This window comes from Salmo salar, chromosome ssa22 (assembly GCF_905237065.1).
Source record: "Salmo salar chromosome ssa22, Ssal_v3.1, whole genome shotgun sequence".
Taxonomy (NCBI): domain Eukaryota; kingdom Metazoa; phylum Chordata; class Actinopteri; order Salmoniformes; family Salmonidae; genus Salmo; species Salmo salar.
The window spans coordinates 61,018,731-61,039,450 of NC_059463.1; the positions used below are offsets into that span (position 1 = coordinate 61,018,731).

The 20,720-nt window shown below is 44.6% G+C and overlaps 2 protein-coding genes across 19 annotated transcripts in view; both read right to left on the reverse strand.

The window, feature by feature from the left end:
- slmapa (sarcolemma associated protein a) overlaps window positions 1–20,720 on the reverse strand; it is a 169,386-nt gene that overhangs the window by 77,635 nt on the left and 71,031 nt on the right. For all 18 annotated transcript variants that reach the window (XR_006761404.1, XM_045705708.1, XM_045705712.1 and 15 more), the window contains one exon: window positions 14,300–14,336. Coding sequence is in view for 15 of the 18 variants with exons in the window: in XM_045705708.1 (XP_045561664.1) it covers window positions 14,300–14,336 (37 nt within the window). In the remaining 3 variants the exon portion in view is untranslated. The remainder of the gene's footprint in view (window positions 1–14,299; window positions 14,337–20,720) is intronic.
- On the reverse strand, window positions 8,287–11,165 carry LOC123729706 (mucin-2). Its single transcript, XM_045705722.1, has 2 exons — window positions 8,849–11,165; window positions 8,287–8,711 (listed from the first exon to the last, which is right to left on the reverse strand). Exon 1 carries the CDS (start codon window positions 10,346–10,348, stop codon window positions 9,062–9,064), a length of 1,287 nt encoding a protein of 428 aa, XP_045561678.1. The 5' UTR covers window positions 10,349–11,165; the 3' UTR covers window positions 8,287–8,711; window positions 8,849–9,061.

Genomic DNA, 20,720 nt, shown 5'->3' on the forward strand with positions numbered 1-20,720 from the left:
TAACTACTGCTGTCCACTTCATATGTATATACTGTATTCTATATAACTACTGCTGTCCACTTCATATGTATATACTGTATTCTAGTCATGGTTCATCCTATATAACTACTGCTGTCCACTTCATATGTATATACTGTATTCTAGTCCTGGTTCATCCTATATAACTACTGCTGTCCACTTCATATGTATATACTGTATTCTAGTCCTGGTTCATCCTATATAACTACTGCTGTCCACTTCATATGTATATACTGTATTCTATATAACTACTGCTGTCCACTTCATATGTATATACTGTATTCTAGTCATGGTTCATCCTATATAACTACTGCTGTCCACTTCATATGTATATACTGTATTCTAGTCCTGGTTCATCCTATATAACTCCTGCTGTCCACTTCATATGTATATACTGTATTCTATATAACTACTGCTGTCCACTTCATATGTATATACTGTATTCTAGTCCTGGTTCATTCTATATAACTACTGCTGTCCACTTCATATGTATATACTGTATTCTAGTCCTGGTTCATCCTATATAACTACTGCTGTCCACTTCATATGTATATACTGTATTCTAGTCCTGGTTCATCCTATATAACTACTGCTGTCCACTTCATATGTATATACTGTATTCTAGTCCTGGTTCATCCTATATAACTACTGCTGTCCACTTCATATGTATATACTGTATTCTAGTCCTGGTTCATTCTATATAACTCCTGCTGTCCACTTCATATGTATATACTGTATTCTAGTCCTGGTTCATCCTATATAACTCCTGCTGTCCACTTCATATGTATATACTGTATTCTATATAACTACTGCTGTCCACTTCATATGTATATACTGTATTCTAGTCCTGGTTCATCCTATATAACTACTGCTGTCCACTTCATATGTATATACTGTATTCTATATAACTACTGCTGTCCACTTCATATGTATATACTGTATTCTAGTCCTGGTTCATCCTATATAACTACTGCTGTCCACTTCATATGTATATACTGTATTCTATATAACTACTGCTGTCCACTTCATATGTATATACTGTATTCTAGTCCTGGTTCATCCCATATAACTACTGCTGTCCACTTCATATGTATATACTGTATTCTAGTCCTGGTTCATCCTATATAACTACTGCTGTCCACTTCATATGTATATACTGTATTCTATATAACTACTGTTGTCCACTTCATATGTATATACTGTATTCTATATAACTACTGTTGTCCACTTCATATGTATATACTGTATTCTAGTCAAGGCCATCCTATTTAACTATTGCTGTACATATACTATTCTATTCAACAGCATACACACACACACACACACACACACACACACACACACACACACACACACACACACACACACACACACACGTTGCTCGACCTAAAAGTTCTTTATTCCGTTATTTTACATTCCTGTGTATTGTTAGATATTTACTGCACTGTTGGAAGCTAGGAACACAAGCATTCGGCAATAAACATATGATTTGTGTAGATAGTTGAGAGAAGAATAAAAATTCAAATGAATCCATTTTGAAAATCAGGCTGTAACAACAAATGTAGAATAAGTGAAGGGGTATGAATACTTTAAGGTACTGTATTACTGTGAATTCGTTCAGGCGTTGAGGACGATGTTGAGACCTTAGCTTGCCTTGTTGAATGTCTGTCAGTTGATCAAATAGACAGTTAACACACTTCATATTTTTTAAACAGACATTTCTCTCCTCTCCTCGGAGCCAGAAAAATATCCAACGAGTTGCTGCTCGTTTCTGGGCCAGCTTTATTATTTATTAATAATATATGTGAGGTGTTATGACCAGTCGTACTATGTGATGTAACTGACGGGGTGTTATGACCAGTCGTACTATGTGACGTAACTGACGGGGTGTTATGACCAGTCTTACTATGTGACGTAACTGATGGGGTGTTATGACCAGTCTTACTATGTGACGTAACTGATGGGGTGACTACGAGCTACGAGCTCACAGAACAGGGCTCCGGGCAGCCGAGCGGAAATGGAGGAAAACTCGCCTCCCTGCGGACCTGGCATCCTTTCACTCCCTCCTCTCTAGATTCTCCTCTTCTGTCTCTGCTGCTAAAGCCACTTTCTACCACTCTAAATTCCAAGCATCTGCCTCTAACCCTAGGAAGCTCTTTGCTACCTTCTCCTCCCTCCTGAATCCTCCTCCCCCTCCCCCCCCCTCCTCCCTCTCTGCGGATGACTTCGTCAACCATTTTGAAAAGAAGGTTGACGATATCCGATCCTCGTTTGCTAAGTCAAACGACACCGCTGGTCCTGCTCACACTGCCCTACCCTGTGCTTTGACCTCTTTCTCCCCTCTCTCTCCAGATGAAATCTCGCGTCTTGTGACGGCCGGCCGCCCAACAACCTGCCCACTTGACCCTATCCCCTCCTCTCTTCTCCAGACCATTTCCGGAGACCTTCTCCCTTACCTCACCTCGCTCATGAACTCATCCTTGACCGCTGGCTACGTCCCTTCCGTCTTCAAGAGAGCGAGAGTTGCACCCCTTCTGAAAAAACCTACACTCGATCCCTCCGATGTCAACAACTACAGACCAGTATCCCTTCTTTCTTTTCTCTCCAAAACTCTTGAACGTGCCGTCCTTGGCCAGCTCTCCTGCTATCTCTCTCAGAATGACCTTCTTGATCCTAATCAGTCAGGTTTCAAGACTGGGCATTCAACTGAGACTGCTCTTCTCTGTGTCACGGAGGCTCTCCGCACTGCTAAAGCTAACTCTCTCTCCTCTGCTCTCATCCTCCTAGACCTATCTGCTGCCTTTGATACTGTGAACCATCAGATCCTCCTCTCCACCCTCTCCGAGTTGGGCATCTCCGGCGCGGCCCACGCTTGGATTGCGTCCTACCTGACAGGTCGCTCCTACCAGGTGGCGTGGCGAGAATCTGTCTCCACACCATGCGCTCTCACCACTGGTGTCCCCCAGGGCTCTGTTCTAGGCCCTCTCCTATTCTCGCTATACACCAAGTCACTTGGCTCTGTCATATCCTCACATGGTCTCTCCTATCATTGCTATGCAGACGACACACAATTAATCTTCTCCTTTCCCCCTTCTGATAACCAGGCGGCGAATCGCATCTCTGCATGTCTGTCAGACATATCAGTGTGGATGACGGATCACCAGCTCAAGCTGAACCTCGGCAAGACAGAGCTGCTCTTCCTCCCGGGGAAGGACTGCCAGTTCCATGATCTCGCCATCACGGTTGACAACTCCCTTGTGTCCTCCTCCCAGAGTGCTAAGAACCTTGGCGTGATCCTGGACAACACCCTGTCGTTCTCCACTAACATCAAGGCGGTGACCCGATCCTGTAGGTTCATGCTCTACAACATTCGCAGAGTACGACCCTGCCTGACACAGGAAGCGGCGCAGGTCCTAATCCAGGCACTTGTCATCTCCCGTCTGGATTACTGCAAGTCGCTGTTGGCTGGGCTCCCTGCCTGTGCCATTAAACCCCTACAACTCATCCAGAACGCCGCAGCCCGTCTGGTGTTCAACCTTCCCAAGTTCTCTCACGTCACCCCGCTCCTCCGCTCTCTCCACTGGCTTCCAGTTGAAGCTCGCATCCGCTACAAGACCATGGTGATTGCCTACGGAGCTGTGAAGGGAACGGCACCTCCATACCTTCAGGCTCTGATCAGGCCCTAAAACCAAACAAGGGCACTGCGTTCATCCACCTCTGGCCTGCTGGCCCCCCTACCTCTGAGGAAGCACAGTTCCCGCTCAGCCCAGTCAAAACTGTTCGCTGCTCTGACACCCCAATGGTGGAACAAGCTCCCTCACGACGCCAGGACAGCGGAGTCAATACCTGGGATAGGATAAAGTAATCCTTCTAACCCCCCCCCTCCCTCCCCCCAAAAGATATAGATGTACTATTGTAAAGTGGTTGTTCCACTGGATATCATAAGGTGAATGCACCAATTTGTAAGTCGCTCTGGATAAGAGCGTCTGCTAAATGACTTAAATGTAATGTAAATGTGTGTTATGACCAGTCGTACTATGTGATGTAACTGATGGGGTGTTATGACCAGTCGTACTATGTGACGTAACTGACGGGGTGTTATGACCAGTCTTACTATGTGACGTAACTGACGGGGTGTTATGACCAGTCGTACTATGTGATGTAACTGATGGGCTGTTATGACCACAGTCTAACTATGTGACGTAACTGATGGGCTGTTATGACCACAGTCTAACTATGTGACGTAACTGATGGGCTGTTATGACCACAGTCTAACTATGTGACTTAACTGATGGGGTGTTATGACCAGTCTAACTATGTGATGTAAATGAGGTGTTGACTAGTTTTACTACAGTGCCTTCGGAAAGTATGTTTACTAATCTATAAAAAATTATAACGTAAATATCACATTTGCATAAGTATTCAGACCCTTTACTCAGTACTTTGTTGAAGCACCTTTGGCAGCGATTACAGCCGAGTCTTGTTGGGTATGATGGTACATGCTTGGCACACCTGTATTTGGGAAGTTTCTCCCATTCTTCTCTGCAGATCCTCTCAACCTCTGTCAGGTTGGATGGGGAGCGTCGTTGCGCAGCTATTTTCAGGTCTCTCCAGAGATGTTTGTCCGGGCTCTGGCTGGGCCACTCAAGGATATTCAGAGACTTGTCCCGAAGCCACTCCTGTGTTGTCTTGGCTGTGTGCTTAGGGTCGTTGTCCTGTTGGAAGGCAAACCTTTGCCCCAGCCTGAGCACTCTGGAGCAGGTTTCCATCAAGGATCACTGTACTTTGCTCCGTTCATCTTTGCCTCGATCCGGACTAGTCTCCCAGTCCCTGCCGCTGAAAAACATCCCCGCTGCCACCACCATGCTTCACCGTAGGGATGGCGCCAGGTTTCCTCCAGACGTGACACTTGGCATTCAGGCCAAAGAGTTCAATCTTGGTTTCATCAGACCAGAGAATCTTTTTTCTCATGTTCTGAAACTCTTCAGGGGTCCCGAGTGGCACAGCAGTCTAAGGCACTGAATCTCAGTGCTAGAGGCATCACTACAAAGCCTGGTTCGATCCCGGGCTGTATCACATCCGGCCGTGATCGGGAGTCCCATAGAGCGCCGCACAATTGGCCCAGCGTCATCCGGGTTAGGGGAGGGTTTGGCCGGGGTAGGCGGTAGTACAATAAGAATTTCTTCTTAACGGACATACCTAGTTAAATAAAGGTTAAATTTAATTTAAAAACGGTGGCTTTTGGCAAACTCCAAGTGGGCTGTCATGTGCCTTTTACTGAGGAGTGGCTTCCGTCTGGCCACTACGAAGTGATTGGTGGATTGATGCCGCGATGGTTGTCCTTCTGGAAGAACTTTAGAGCTCTGTCAGTGTGACCATCGGGTTCTTGGTCACCTCCTTGACAAAAGCCCTTCTCCCCAGATTAGACCTGGCCACACTACGCAGTCTCTTAGTGGTTCAAACTTCAACTATTAAAGAATGATGGAGGCCACTGTGTTCTTGGGGTTCTTCATTGCTGCAGACATTATTTGGTACCCTTCCCCCAGATCTATGACTCGACACAATCCTGTCTCGGAGCTCGACGGACAATTCCTTTGACCTCATGGCTTGGTTTTTTTGCTCTGATATGCTCTGTCAACTGTGGGACCTTATATAGACAGGTGTGTGCCTTTCCAAATCATGTCCAGTCAATTGAATTTACCACAGGTGGACTCCAATCAAGTTGTAGAAACATCTCAAGGATGATCAATGGAAACAGGATGCACCTGAGCTCAATTTCAAGTCTCATAGCAAAGGGTCTGAATACTAATGTAAATAAGGTATGTTTATTTTTAATAGATTATCAAAAAATTCTAAAAGCCTGTTCTTGCTTTGTCATTAAGGGGTACTGGGTGTAGATTGATGAGATGTTTTCATTTAATCCACTTTAGAATAAGGCTGTAACGTAAAAAAAATCTGGAAAAAGTCAAGGGGTCTGAATACTTTACGAAGGCACTGTAGATAAAGACGGACAGACACAGAGTAAACACAGAAACACCATACCATATTCCCAGGAACCATATTCCCAAAGCCTTCACGGATGCCAGGATGAGGTTTCTTGGACGTCTGATTGTACCCCTTACAATTGTACCCCTTACAAAAGTGTTGCCCTCCACAACTCCCTGTCCTCCACGGATGAAGCTCATGAGCTAAACGCGGGATATGTGCCTCTCAACCTGGAGGGTGGAGGGTTGTGGCAGGGGACAACAATCTCAGAGAGCCAGGGCGACAAGGCTTGCTCGTTAAACAAGTTAAAAGGACCCCCCCCCCCAGACATATGGTTAGGAGAGGACAACTCAAACCCAAAGCCAGCCAATCAGATTTTTGGACTGCTCACACACTTGGACATACAGACTCAGTTCTTTGTGTGCACTGTTAACCTGTTATGGCTAGGGGGCAGTATTTTCACGGACGGATAAAAAAACGTACCCGATTTAATCTGATTAGTACTCCTGCCCAGAAACTAGAATATGCATATAATTATTAGCTTTGGATAGAAAACACTCCAAAGTTTCTAAAACTGTTTGAATGGTGTCTGTGAGTATAACAGAACTCATTTGGCAGGCAAAAACCTGAGAAGATTTCATTCAGGAAGTGGCCTGTCTGACAAGGTGTCGTTCTTCTTGTCTCTGTTTATTGAAGAGTGAGGATCTTAGCTGTCCCGTGACACTTCCTACGGCTGCCATAGGCTCTCAGAAGGCGGCAAAACGCTGAATCGTGGCTTTGCAGGCTCTGGCTGAAACAAAGTAGCGCGTTTGGGTAGTGGCTGGTTACAGTACTGTGAGACTCAGGCTCGTGCCCGCGTCGACAGAATGCTTTGTTTTCTTTCCTCTGTTTAGCTAAATGGACATTCCCGGTCGGAATATTATCGCTTTTTTACGAGAAAAATGGCATAAAAATGGATTTTAAGCAAAGTACTTTTTAATCTTGTTAATAAAATGAAACCTGATTCTATGGCATCTCAGTGTTCAGTCATTTAGATTACATTGAACTACACCACCAGTAGAAGAAAGCCTGTAAAGTCTGTGGAACACAGCTCTTCTCTACGTTACCAGTCTGTGGAACACAGCTCTTCTCTACGTTACCAGTCTGTGGAACACAGCTCTTCTCTACGTCGTCAGTCTGTGGAACACAGCTCTTCTTCTCTACGTCGCCAGTCTGTGGAACACAGCTCTTCTCTACGTTACCAGTCTGTGGAACACAGCTCTTCTTCTCTACGTCACCAGTCTGTGGAACACAGCTCTTCTTCTCTACGTCACCAGTCTGTGGAACACAGCTCTTCTTCTCTACGTCACCAGTCTGTGGAACACAGCTCTTCTTCTCTACGTCACCAGTCTGTGGAACACAGCTCTTCTTCTCTACGTCACCAGTCTGTGGAACACAGCTCTTCTTCTCTACGTCACCAGTCTGTGGAACACAGCTCTTCTTCTCTACGTCACCAGTCTGTGGAACACAGCTCTTCTCTACGTCGTCAGTCTGTGGAACACAGCTCTTCTCTACGTCGCCAGTCTGTGGAACACAGCTCTTCTCTACGTTACCAGTCTGTGGAACACAGCTCTTCTCTACGTCGTCAGTCTGTGGAACACAGCTCTTCTTCTCTACGTCGCCAGTCTGTGGAACACAGCTCTTCTCTACGTTACCAGTCTGTGGAACACAGCTCTTCTTCTCTACGTCACCAGTCTGTGGAACACAGCTCTTCTCTACGTCACCAGTCTGTGGAACACAGCTCTTCAGTAAGTTCTCAGCACCGGATGTTTAAATAAAATGCTTTCAAACATCTTGTATTGCGAAGAAATGACAACAGAGCTTTTTCAGCACACATCTTTATTCTGGCTTCTGAAAGTAAACCGCAATACAACATTGTCTGCTATGACCAGACATGTAAACAACAAAAGTGTCAAAGTTTCAGTGTAAATACAAATATTGATGAGGAATAGAAATATTCCTCATCAAGCTTCTGACTCCTGAGATGTCTGAACAACAGAACAAGTTGTTAATTTCACTGTGGTCCCAGTCATTCTCCCCACGTCCGCTTCTTGAAGTCACGCACGATCTCAGGGTCCCAGTCGTTCTCCCCACGTCCGCTTCTTGAAGTCACGCACGATCTCAGGGTCCCAGTCGTTCTCCCAATGTCCTCTTCTTGAAGTGACGCACGATCTCAGGGTCCCAGTCGTTCTCCCCATGTCCTCTTCTTGAAGTGACGCACAATCTCAGGGTCCCAGTCGTTCTCCCCATGTCCTCTTCTTGAAGTCACGCACGATCTCAGGGTCCCAGTCGTTCTCCCAATGTCCTCTTCTTGAAGTCACGCACGATCTCAGGGTGCCAGTCGTTCTCCCCAATGTCCTCTTCTTGAAGTCACGCACGATCTCAGGGTCCCAGTCGTTCTCCCCATGTCCTCTTCTTGAAGTCACGCACGATCTCAGGGTCCCAGTCGTTCTCCCCAATGTCCTCTTCTTGAAGTCACGCACGATCTCAGGGTCCCAGTCGTACTCCCCAATGTCCTCTTCTTGAAGTCACGCACGATCTCAGGGTCCCAGTCGTACTCCCCAATGTCCTCTTCTTGAAGTCATGCACCAGCTCATGCAGTTGTTGATAGAATTCCTCAGCGTTTTGGCGAGAGTTCATCCATGAAATCCGCTATAGGTGCCAGGGCCCTGTGGAGAGGAGGAGAAGAGGGGGGACATTAGGAGTGTCTGGGGAACAGTGTACATGGTGAGGAGGAAAAAGGACAACAGAAGAGAGGAAAGGGGATCAGAGTAGAGGAAGAGTGAAATTATTTGTATTTATTTACCTCAAGGATAAGCTGGTGGCTCCGGTGCGTGACGTTCTTCAGATTGTGAGATATGTCTTCAATCATTTTCAATGTGTCAAGGGCTGAGTCTGCAGCTCTTTCCTCCCTTCTCACAGCCCTGCTGCTACTACTTTTGCTGCTCTGTGGCATCGCTGAGGAACAAGCCAGTGAACTAGGTCTTGGAGGTGGGCCCAGGATAGGACTTAACAGGTCCTACATGAAGATTGTTTCTAATTCTGCACTGCAGTTCAGTGCGGGAGATGGGCTTGGGGGCTGTTGACCAGGCAGTGCTGGGAGACAGGTGGTGCTGGGAGACAGGTGGTGCTGGGAGACAGGTAGTGCTGGGAGACAGGTGGTGCTGGGAGACAGGTAGTGCTGGGTGACAGGTGGTGCTGGGTGACAGGTAGTGCTGGGTGACAGGTAGTGCTGGGAGACAGGTAGTGCTGGGAGACAGGTAGTGCTGGGAGACAGGTAGTGCTGGGAGACAGGTAGTGCTGGGAGACAGGTAGTGCTGGGAGACAGGTAGTGCTGGGAGACAGGTAGTGCTGGGAGACAGGTAGTGCTGGGAGACAGGTAGTGCTGGGAGACAGGTAGTGCTGGGAGACAGGTAGTGCTGGGAGACAGGTAGTGCTGGGTGACAGGTAGTGCTGGGTGACAGGTAGTGCTGGGAGACAGGTAGTGCTGGGAGACAGGTAGTGCTGGGAGACAGGTAGTGCTGGGAGACAGGTAGTGCTGGGAGACAGGTAGTGCTGGGAGACAGGTAGTGCTGGGAGACAGGTAGTGCTGGGAGACAGGTAGTGCTGGGAGACAGGTAGTGCTGGGAGACAGGTAGTGCTGGGAGACAGGTAGTGCTGGGAGACAGGTAGTGCTGGGAGACAGGTAGTGCTGGGAGACAGGTAGTGCTGGGAGACAGGTAGTGCTGGGAGACAGGTAGTGCTGGGAGACAGGTAGTGCTGGGAGACAGGTAGTGCTGGGAGACAGGTAGTGCTGGGAGACAGGTAGTGCTGGGAGACAGGTAGTGCTGGGAGACAGGTAGTGCTGGGTGACAGGTAGTGCTGGGAGACAGGTAGTGCTGGGTGACAGGTAGTGCTGGGTGACAGGTAGTGCTGGGTGACAGGTAGTGCTGGGAGACAGGTAGTGCTGGGTGACAGGTAGTGCTGGGTGACAGGTAGTGCTGGGTGACAGGTAGTGCTGGGTGACAGGTAGTGCTGGGTGACAGGTAGTGCTGGGAGACAGGTAGTGCTGGGAGACAGGTAGTGCTGGGTGACAGGTAGTGCTGGGTGACAGGTAGTGCTGGGTGACAGGTAGTGCTGGGAGACAGGTAGTGCTGGGAGACAGGTAGTGCTGGGAGACAGGTAGTGCTGGGTGACAGGTAGTGCTGGGAGACAGGCAGTGCTGGGTGACAGGTAGTGCTGGGTGACAGGTAGTGCTGGGTGACAGGTAGTGCTGGGAGACAGGTAGTGCTGGGGGGCAGAGAACAAAACCAGGTGGGGTCTCCATTCACCTGTTTGTTGTTTGAAAAAAAAGAAAAAAGTAGAGGGCTGTTTATTACACATATGCAAACCGATCAATGAACATGAAACATAACTAACTGAGACTACAATAGACTATATAAATGTTGCAAACGTTTGAGCCTGTCCAAGCTACTGTACTCAACTCTGCTCCCAACTCTGCAACATTACGACTAGCTGGACCTTGAAACCAAACTTTGACTTGTGTATAACCAACGTGGGAAGCTTATGATTCTTTCTGACAAAATGTTAGAACAAAAAGTTATGAAGAACTTTAGTTTATTTGGCTGGCTTACTCTGCACAAGTATGCGGCTAGGCTAGCTAGCTAGCAAAGTAGCTAGCGCTAGCTATAGTTAGCAGAACATGGCTAATTTTTTGTCGACTAAAATAGAAAATACAACATACCACATCCTTTGGTGAAGATGTCCTTCCCATGCTTCACGTGCTGAACAAACCAGCAGCGACATTTCCGGAGTAGACTTTCCAACGGCATCTTCACTGAGGACCTCGTTTCTTTTCTCGCCTTGACGAACTGTTAGCGAAACCTACTTCTTTGAACAAGTGGTTGGCTCAGACTCCAACGTCTCCGCAATCTCCCTCCATGAAGGTGTGTCCACATAAAAATGAGTCTGTTCTCGGTTGGAAACACTCCTAACTGCCTCTGGAAACAACATCAGCACAATAACTGTTCGTCGGCTAACAAGGCTAACTAACACCGTGCGCAATGCTAAGCGTCGGCTGGAGTGGTGTAAAGCTCGCCGCCATTGGACTCTGGAGCAGTGGAAACGCGTTCTCTGGAGTGATGAATCACGCTTCGCCATCTGGCAGTCCGACGGACAAATATGGGATTGGCGGATGCCAGGAGAAAGCTACCTGTCGAATGCATAATGCTAACTGTAAAGTTTGGTGGATGAGGTATAATGGTCTGGGGCTGTTTTTCATGGTTCGGGCCCCTTAGTTCCAGTGAAGGGAAATCTTAATGCTACAGCATACAATGACATTCTAGACGATTCTGTACTTTGTGGCAACAGTTTGGGGAAGGCCCTTTCCTGTTTCAGCATGACAGTGCCCCCGTGCACAATGCGAGGTCACTACAGAAATGGTATGTTGAGATTGTGGATGAATTGGAATGCCGACTGCGAGCCAGACGTAATCGCCCAACCTCACTAACGCTCGTAACTAAATGGAAGCAAGTCCCCACAGCAATGTTCCAACATCTAGTGGAAAGCCTTCACAGAAGAGTGGAGGCTGTTATAGCAGCAATGTTCCAACATCTAGTGGAAAGCCTTCACAGAAGAGTGGAGGCTGTTATAGCAGCAATGTTCCAACATCTAGTGGAAAGCCTTCCCAGAAGAGAGGAGGCTGTTATAGCGTCAATGTTCCAACATCTAGTGGAAAGCCTTCCCAGAAGAGTGGAGGCTGTTATAGCAGCAATGTTCCAACATCTAGTGGAAAGCCTTCACAGAAGAGTGGAGGCTGTTATAGCAGCAATGTTCCAACATCTAGTGGAAAGCCTTCACAGAAGAGTGGAGGGCTGTTATAGCAGCAATGTTCCAACATCTAGTGGAAAGCCTTCACAGAAGAGTGGAGGCTGTTATAGCAGCAATGTTCCAACATCTAGTGGAAAGCCTTCACAGAAGAGTGGAGGGCTGTTATAGCAGTAAAAGGGGGACCAACTACATAATGTTAATGCTGATGATTTTGGAATGAGGTATTCTGTGAGCAGATGTGCATATTAGAAGTGGACCGATTATGACTTTTCAACGCCGATGCCGATTATTGGGGGGCCAAAAAAGCCGATACCGATTAAATAAATATATATGGATAAGAGCGTCTGCTAAATGGCTAAAATGTAAAATTATGTCAAGTTAAAATAAGTGTTCATTCAGTATTGTTGTAATTGTGATATATATATATATATATATTCAGTATTGTTGTAATGACAATTACAACAATACTGAATGAACACTTATTTTAACTTGACATAATTTTACATTTACATTTTAGCCATTTAGCAGACGCTCTTATCCAGAGCGACTTACAGTAGTGAATGCATACATTTCATACATTTCTTCCCCCGTACTGGTCCCCCTTGGGAATCGAACCCACAACCCTGGCGTTGCAAACACCATGCTCTACCAACTGAGCCACACGGGACCTAATAATACATAAATACAATCAATTTAGTCTCAGATAAATAATGAAACATGTTGAATTGTTTAAATAATGCAAAAACAAAGTGTTGGAGAAGAAAGTAAAAGTGCAATATGTGCCATGTAAAAAAGCTAACGTTTAAGTGCCTTGCTCAGAACATGAGAACATATGAAAGCTGGTGGTTCCTTTTAACATGAGTCTTCAATATTCCCAGGTAAGAAGTTTTAGGTTGTAGTTATTATAGGAATTATAGGACTATTTCTCTCTATACCATTTGTATTTCATATACCTTTGACTATTGGATGTTCTTATAGGCACTATAGTATTGCCAGCCTAATCTCGGGAGTTGATAGGCTTGAAGTCATAAACAGCGCTGTGGATCAAGCATTGCTAAGAGCTGCTGGCAAACGCAGGAAAGTGCTGTTTGAATGAATGCTTACGAGCCTGCTGCTGCCTACCAACGCTCAGACTGCTCTATCAAATCATAGACTTAATTATAATAAACACACAGAAATACAAGCCTTAGGTCATTAATATGGTCAAATCCGGAAACTATAATTTAGAAAACAAAATGTTTATTCTTTTAGTGAAATATGGAACCGCTCCATATTTTATCGAACTGGTGGCAACACAGTCTAAATATTGCTGTTACATTGCACAACCTTCAATGTTATGTCATAATTATGTACAATTCTGGCAAATTAATTAGTCTTTGTTAGGAAGAAATGGTCTTCACACAGTTCGCAACGAGTCAGGCGGCCCAAACTGCTGCATATACCCTGACTCTGCTTGCACTGAACGCAAGAGAAGTGACACAATTTCCCTAGTTAATATTGCCTGCTAACATGAATTTATTTTAGTCAGACTGCTCTATCAAATCATAGACTTAATTATAATAAACACACAGAAATACGAGCCTTAGGTCATTAATATGGTCAAAACCGGAAAACTATCATTTTGAAAACAAAATGTTTATTCTTTCAGTGAAATACGGAACCGTTCTGTATTTTATCTAATGTTATGGCATAATTACGTAATATTCTGGCAAATTAGTTCGCAACGAGCCAGGCAGCCCAAATATACCCTGACTGTGTGCAATGAATGCAAGAGAAGTGACACAATTTCCCTAGTTAATATTTCCTGCTAACATGAATTTATTTTAACTAAATATACTTCAGTGTATTGATTTTAAGAAAGGCATTGATGTTTATGGTTAGGAACACATTGGTGCAACGACAGTTCTTCCTTTTCGCGGAATGCGCTTGTTAAATCATGACCCGTTTGGCGAAGTAGGCTGTGATTCGATGATAAATTAACAGGCACCGCATCGATTATATGCAACGCAGGACAAGCTAGATAAACAAATAATATCATCAACCATGTGTATTTAACTAGTGATTAGGTTAAGATTGATTGTTTTTTTAATAAGATGCGTTTAATGCTAGCTAGCACCTTAGCTTGGTTCCTTGCTGCACTCGCATAACAGGTGGTCAGCCTGCCACGCAGTCTCCTCGTGGAGTGCAATGTAATCGGCCGTGATCGGTGTCCAAAAATGCCGATTACCGATTGTTATAAAAACTTGAATTCGGCCCTAATTAAAATCGGCCATTCAGATTAATCGGTCCACCTCTAGTGCATATACTATTGGCTATGTAGTGTATGAGCATGAACTGTTTCGGTTGGGAAGAGCCATAACCCTAACCACTTACCCCAATTCTAACTCTAATTGAATAGCAGTACCCCCCCCCCCCATACATACACAGAATAATGCATTGCAACACTTACCTTATCAACAGGAAGTGGTAAAGGTGCTTGGATGACACTGTGGAGAGGACAGAGGTCAAGAGTCAGAGTTCAGTTCAGAGCGAGGTTTATACAACAGTCAATAAATAAACTATTTAAAAATGTTGACAGTCCAATGGGAGAACAGAACAGGTAAATAGGAGCAGGAAGTTATTGACCTCTGTGCTGTGAATGATTGACAGAAGTCAGCAGAGTAACAGTGTGTATTAAGTTTGGGCTACATACTGTTTATACTGTAGGCCGGGGTATCTCGAAATACACACAGTAAGACTTTCAATCTCGTTTAAAAAAACACACACACACACACACACTTTGGCCTCATGGGCGGCTGGGGGGGCTGCGGGCGTGTAGGGGGGCTGCGGGTGTGTGGGGGGGTCCGTGCTATGCCGCTGCTTATAACTATAAGAAATCTAAGACGTTTCAAATAAATAAAATCCAGCTCAGGGATCCAGCTATACATTTGGTTTGCTAACATGCTAACATGCTAGCTAAGTGGCTAAATGTCAAGATCAAACTTCTTGGTTACAGCAGAGACATTCAATCCCTTTCCTGGATCAAGATCCCTGTTGCCTAAAGTGTTACGTGCGTAATTGTGTGAACTTCCGGTAATACGGTATACTAGATAAAACGTAGGACTGATTTCCTTATCCCACTCCAGCAGCTTTCCATACTGCACCCGCTGGGCTTTGAAAGGACTCCTGCACACTCACGCAACTGGCCCCAAACCCAACCACAGTCCCGCAGCGTTATTTCTGGCGCATGTGACAAAGCTCACTTTGGGAGCCATTGTCCCAGCAATGTTGCGCCATAAAGGCAATATAAAACGCGCAAAAATAACTTAAGAAATAGGTTAAAATTATCAGAGATTCTCACGTGGACCATTATATTAGGCTATCTGTATTACTGGGCTATATCAGCCAATGGGTATGCCTAGGCAAACGCATACAAAGCAGAAAGATGTCCGTTTCCAAATCATCTACAAGACAACAAAAAATATTTTAAAAATCTCAGTCTTCCGTCTGACCGCCTTGCTCACAAGCATGGGGGAGAAAAAAACGTCAAGACTTGCCGCAAATGATCTGTGTGGAGACGCGCGGGAAATGCAGCCCTCTACCGTATACCCCGGTATGGTACAGAAACGGTATGAAATCCTGGATACAAACCAACCCTAGAGGCCGTGTGTGTGGGTATTGTTGGTGCAGTGCCAGTGACCGCAGCACCCACAGCCTTGTGCAGCAGTACTCAGGGAGTATTTGGGAAGGTTAGCGAGCGCACACATTTCCTAGAAGGCAAAAGGTGACTGATTTATCGGTGTCGTAAACCCCCCCACCCACCCTAATCTCTTCACACCCCTTGCTGGCAGAGGACATTTAACATTTTAAAGCTCAAAGCTATGTACATAAAAGCTCAGTTACTATAAATAGTTCTAAGGTCTGTCAGTGAATGACATTAGGACAAATGGCCATGGCACTAAACACAATATTGCACCTTGTGAATCCATTCTACTGTTACAACTCAACAGCAATAAGTTGAAAGCCTGAGTTTTTTTTTTATACCAAAATAAAGAATTCCGTACCAGCGGTAGGTATTGGGTCTGGATTCAGACAGCGGCTCGCCAGTCGAGTATGGCTGGCATAGTGATTCAGAGAAAATAATTCATTCATTCATTCTAGGGCTGTTCCCGTCAAAAGAATATCGGTTACATTTTACATTTTAGTCATTTAGCAGACGCTCTTATCCAGAGCGACTTACAGTAGTGAATGCATAAGTTTCATACATTTTTTTTTTTTTCCTACTGGTCCCCCGTGGGAATCGAACCCACAACCCTGGCGTTGCAAACACCATGCTCTACCAACTGAGCTACATGGAAGGCCGGTTGGTCCAAATTTTTTAAAAGGTGTATTTTCCCATATAGAGACACCCTATGTTTCCCATATAGAGACACCCTATGTTTCCCCATATAGAGACACCTTATGTTTCCCATATAGAGACACCTTATGTTTCCCCATATAGAGACACCTTATGTTTCCCCATATAGAGACACCTTATGTTTCCCCATATAGAGACACCTTATGTTTCCCCATATAGAGACACCTTATGTTTCCCCATATAGAGACACCTTATGTTTCCCCATATAGAGACACCTTATGTTTCCCCATATAGAGACACCTTATGTTTGAATAAAATCAACTATATGTTCGCTACTGAGCTTGTCTGATGCTTTAAGCACCGTGATTAAAATTGAAGACACAAATTACCAAAAAAAAGGAGGGAGGCAGAGATCAATATAGCCTAACCAGAAGAAGGAAGAAAAAAAAAACCCTGTTCGCGAACCCATTCCGTCCACTGCTGTTAGCGGTCAGCAACCTTTTCCAGTGTCAAGTTATCCTACCATTTATACTGATCTGTGTGCCAGTTAGGATTTTCAGATGGACATTTAAAAAAATGGAACAAGTTTAATTTCTAATAAAGTCTTCATATTTCAAAATCAAATGTAGTTACTAAAAAAAAAATCTAAATGAATTTTTTTTTAATACAAATCTAAAAGTAACTAATTGCCAACAAATAAAAACATTGCAGCCTGCAGGTAGAAAATATCCTGATCAAAATAAATATCCTATTAAATCACATTAGGCTACGCAAGGCCTGTCTGCAAGGAACTTGGAAACATTGTATCAACTATTAACTTGGTCCAGTCCAATCATGCTAGTAAACTCACAACATTGTATAAGACAATATTAAATAGTATCAAATCCCCAAAATGGGAACATTTATAGGCCAACATTTGCACTCAGGCCAGGTAGACTAATCCTACTTCTATACTGACAGGAGCGATCCAAAACAAAAATTGACAAATCATAAAATTTAACTAAAACAAACCAAGTGTGCTCTCTGCAAACAACGTGTCCACCCCTACAACGATAAGACTGTAATAATATATTGAACGCGTTAACCAAAATGATTGTAACCAAACAAACATTGTAGATTCGAAATGGTAATAAAACAGTAACAAAAAATTGTACAACTGGTAATACTGGAGTGCCACCCCCGCAGCCTCTAAATGGATTAGTCCACTCAGACAGGTGTGAATCAGACTTTCGTCTCATGTGCCATATTATTATTATTATTAATATATATCTATCTATATCTCTATCATATATATATATATCTCTATATATCTCTATATATCTATCTCTATATCTCTCTATATATCTATCTCTATATCTCTCTATATATCTATATCTCTCTATCTATATCTATAAATATCTATATATCTATATCTATATATCTATATATCTCTCTATCTCTATATCTATCTCTCTCTATATCTATCTATCTATCTATATCTATCTATATCTATATGTATATCTATATCTATCTATCTATATCTATATCTATATATATATGCCACTGCTCGACTACAGAAATCTTGGGTCGACCATCAGCCAAATCGACCAAACCATTGACCAGTCGACTAAACGGGGGTCATTTCACCACTTGGCGTTCTCTCTGGTCATATAGACTATGGATTAGAAGGTAGACTAGAATAAACCAGCTGGTCTGGGTCGCCGTGGCACCGCTCATGCAGCCATTGTACTGAGTAGAGAACCAGCTGGTCTGGGTCGCCGTACATGCAGCCATTGTAACTGATTGTAACCTACTAGAATCATGACGTGGTTGTTTCCTGCTCCTCAAAACGTGATTACTACTGTGGATCTTACATCACACACACACACACACACACACACACCAAACCACATCTCAATGAGACAAACACTCCGTTATGTAAACACACTATTGATGCTGCTCTTACTTCACACACACACACCAAACCACATCTCAATGAGACAAACACTCCGTTATGTAAACACACTATTGATGCTGCTCTTACTTCACACACACACACACCAAACCACATCTCAATGAGACAAACACTCTGTTATGTAAACACACTATTGATGCTGCTCTTACTCACACACACACACACCAAACCACATCTCAATGAGACAAACACTCCGTTATGTAAACACACTATTGATGCTGCTCTTACTTCACACACACACACCAAACCACATCTCAATGAGACAAACACTCCGTTATGTAAACACACTATTGATGCTGCTCTTACTTCACACACACACACCAAACCACATCTCAATGAGACAAACACTCCGTTATGTAAACACACTATTGATGCTGCTCTTACTTCACACACACACACCAAACCACATCTCAATGAGACAAACACTCTGTTATGTAAACACACTATTGATGCTGCTCTTACTTCACACACACACACACACACCAAACCACATCTCAATGAGACAAACACTCCGTTATGTAAACACACTATTGATGCTGCTCTTACTTCTCACACACACACCAAACCACATCTCAATGAGACAAACACTCCGTTATGTAAACACACTATTGATGCTGCTCTTACTTCACACACACACCATCAACTGTAGTGTAAACCACACTGCCTGCCTCAACCGTCCAGGGACAGGTAGAGGCCATCTACACTAGTGGCAGAGAGAGAATGCCGACGAGATCTACTGCTGACTAAGCTAGTTGTGCAACGCTCCATCACAGTCCGTTTATAATCAAGGGTCTAACTATAGGCCCTAAATCTGTTTGAGGTCATTGGGCTGGCTGCTGTGACATGGCAAATAAAACTATACCGCTGTAACACAGGGTGCTTGCTCAAAATCAAAACATTTTATATATATATATATTTGTTTTTTTTGTAAAACAGGTGTAGACAAATAGGGAAATGTTTGCTGACGGGTCCTTTAACAACAACGCAGAAATAAATATAAAAAATATATATAAATTAGTGATACGATTAAATACAGAGAGCACCACCAGGTAATAGCATGGCTATATACAGAGGGAGCACCGCCAGGTAATAGCATGGCTATATACAGAGAGCACCACCAGGTAATAGCATGGCTATATACAGAGAGCACCACCAGGTAATAGCATGGCTATATACAGGGAGCACCACCAGGTAATAGCATGGCTATATACAGGGAGCACCACCAGGTAATAGCATGGCTATATACAGAGGGAGCACCGCCAGGTAATAGCATGGCTATATACAGAGGGAGCACCGCCAGGTAATAGCATGGCTATATACAGAGGGAGCACCGCCAGGTAATAGCATGGCTATATACAGGGAGCACCGCCAGGTAATAGCATGGCTATATACAGGGAGCACCGCCAGGTAATAGCATGGCTATATACAGAGGGAGCACCGCCAGGTAATAGCATGGCTATATACAGAGGGAGCACCGCCAGGTAATAGCATGGCTATATACAGAGGGAGCACCGCCAGGTAATAGCATGGCTATATACAGAGGGAGCACCGCCAGGTAATAGCATGGCTATATACAGAGGGAGCACCGCCAGGTAATAGCATGGCTATATACAGAGAGCACCGCCAGGTAATAGCATGGCTATATACAGAGAGCACCGCCAGGTAATAGCATGGCTATATACAGAGAGCACCGCCAGGTAATAGCATGGCTATATACAGAGAGCACCGCCAGGTAATAGCATGGCTATATACAGAGAGCACCGCCAGGTAATAGCATGGCTATATACAGAGAGCACCGCCAGGTAATAGCATGGCTATATACAGAGAGCACCGCCAGGTAATAGCATGGCTATATACAGAGGAGCACCGCCAGGTAATAGCATGGCTATATACAGAGAGCACCGCCAGGTAATAGCATGGCTATATACAGAGAGCACCGCCAGGTAATAGCATGGCTATATACAGAGAGCACCGCCAGGTAATAGCATGGCTATATACAGAGAGCACCGCCAGGTAATAGCATGGCTATATACAGAGAGCACCGCCAGGTAATAGCATGGCTATATACAGAGAGCACCGCCAGGTAATAGCATGGCTATATACAGAGAGCACCGCCAGGTAATAGCATGGCTATATACAGAGGGAGCACCGCCAGGTAATAGCATGGCTATATACAGAGGGAGCACCGCCAGGTAATAGCATGGCTATATACAGAGGGAGCACCGCCAGGTAATAGCATGGCTATATACAGAGAGCACCGCCAGGTAATAGCATGGCTATATACAGAGAGCACCGCCAGGTAATAGCATGGCTATATACAGAGAGCACCGCCAGGTAATAGCATGGCTATATACAGAGAGCACCACCAGGTAATAGCATGGCTATATACAGAGAGCACCACCAGGTAATAACATGGCTATATACAGAGAGCACCACCAGGTAATAGCATGGCTATATACAGAGAGCACCACCAGGTAATAACATGGCTATATACAGGGTAATATCACAATTTCGAGTCAATGTGCAGGGGTACGAGGTAATTGAGGTAGCTATGTACATATAGGTAGGGGTAAGTGACGA

Bases quoted from the DNA above. Each gene is read 5' to 3' on its own strand.
- LOC123729706 (XM_045705722.1), bottom strand. From the start codon at position 10,348: ATGGAGACCCCACCTGGTTTTGTTCTCTGCCCCCCAGCACTACCTGTC.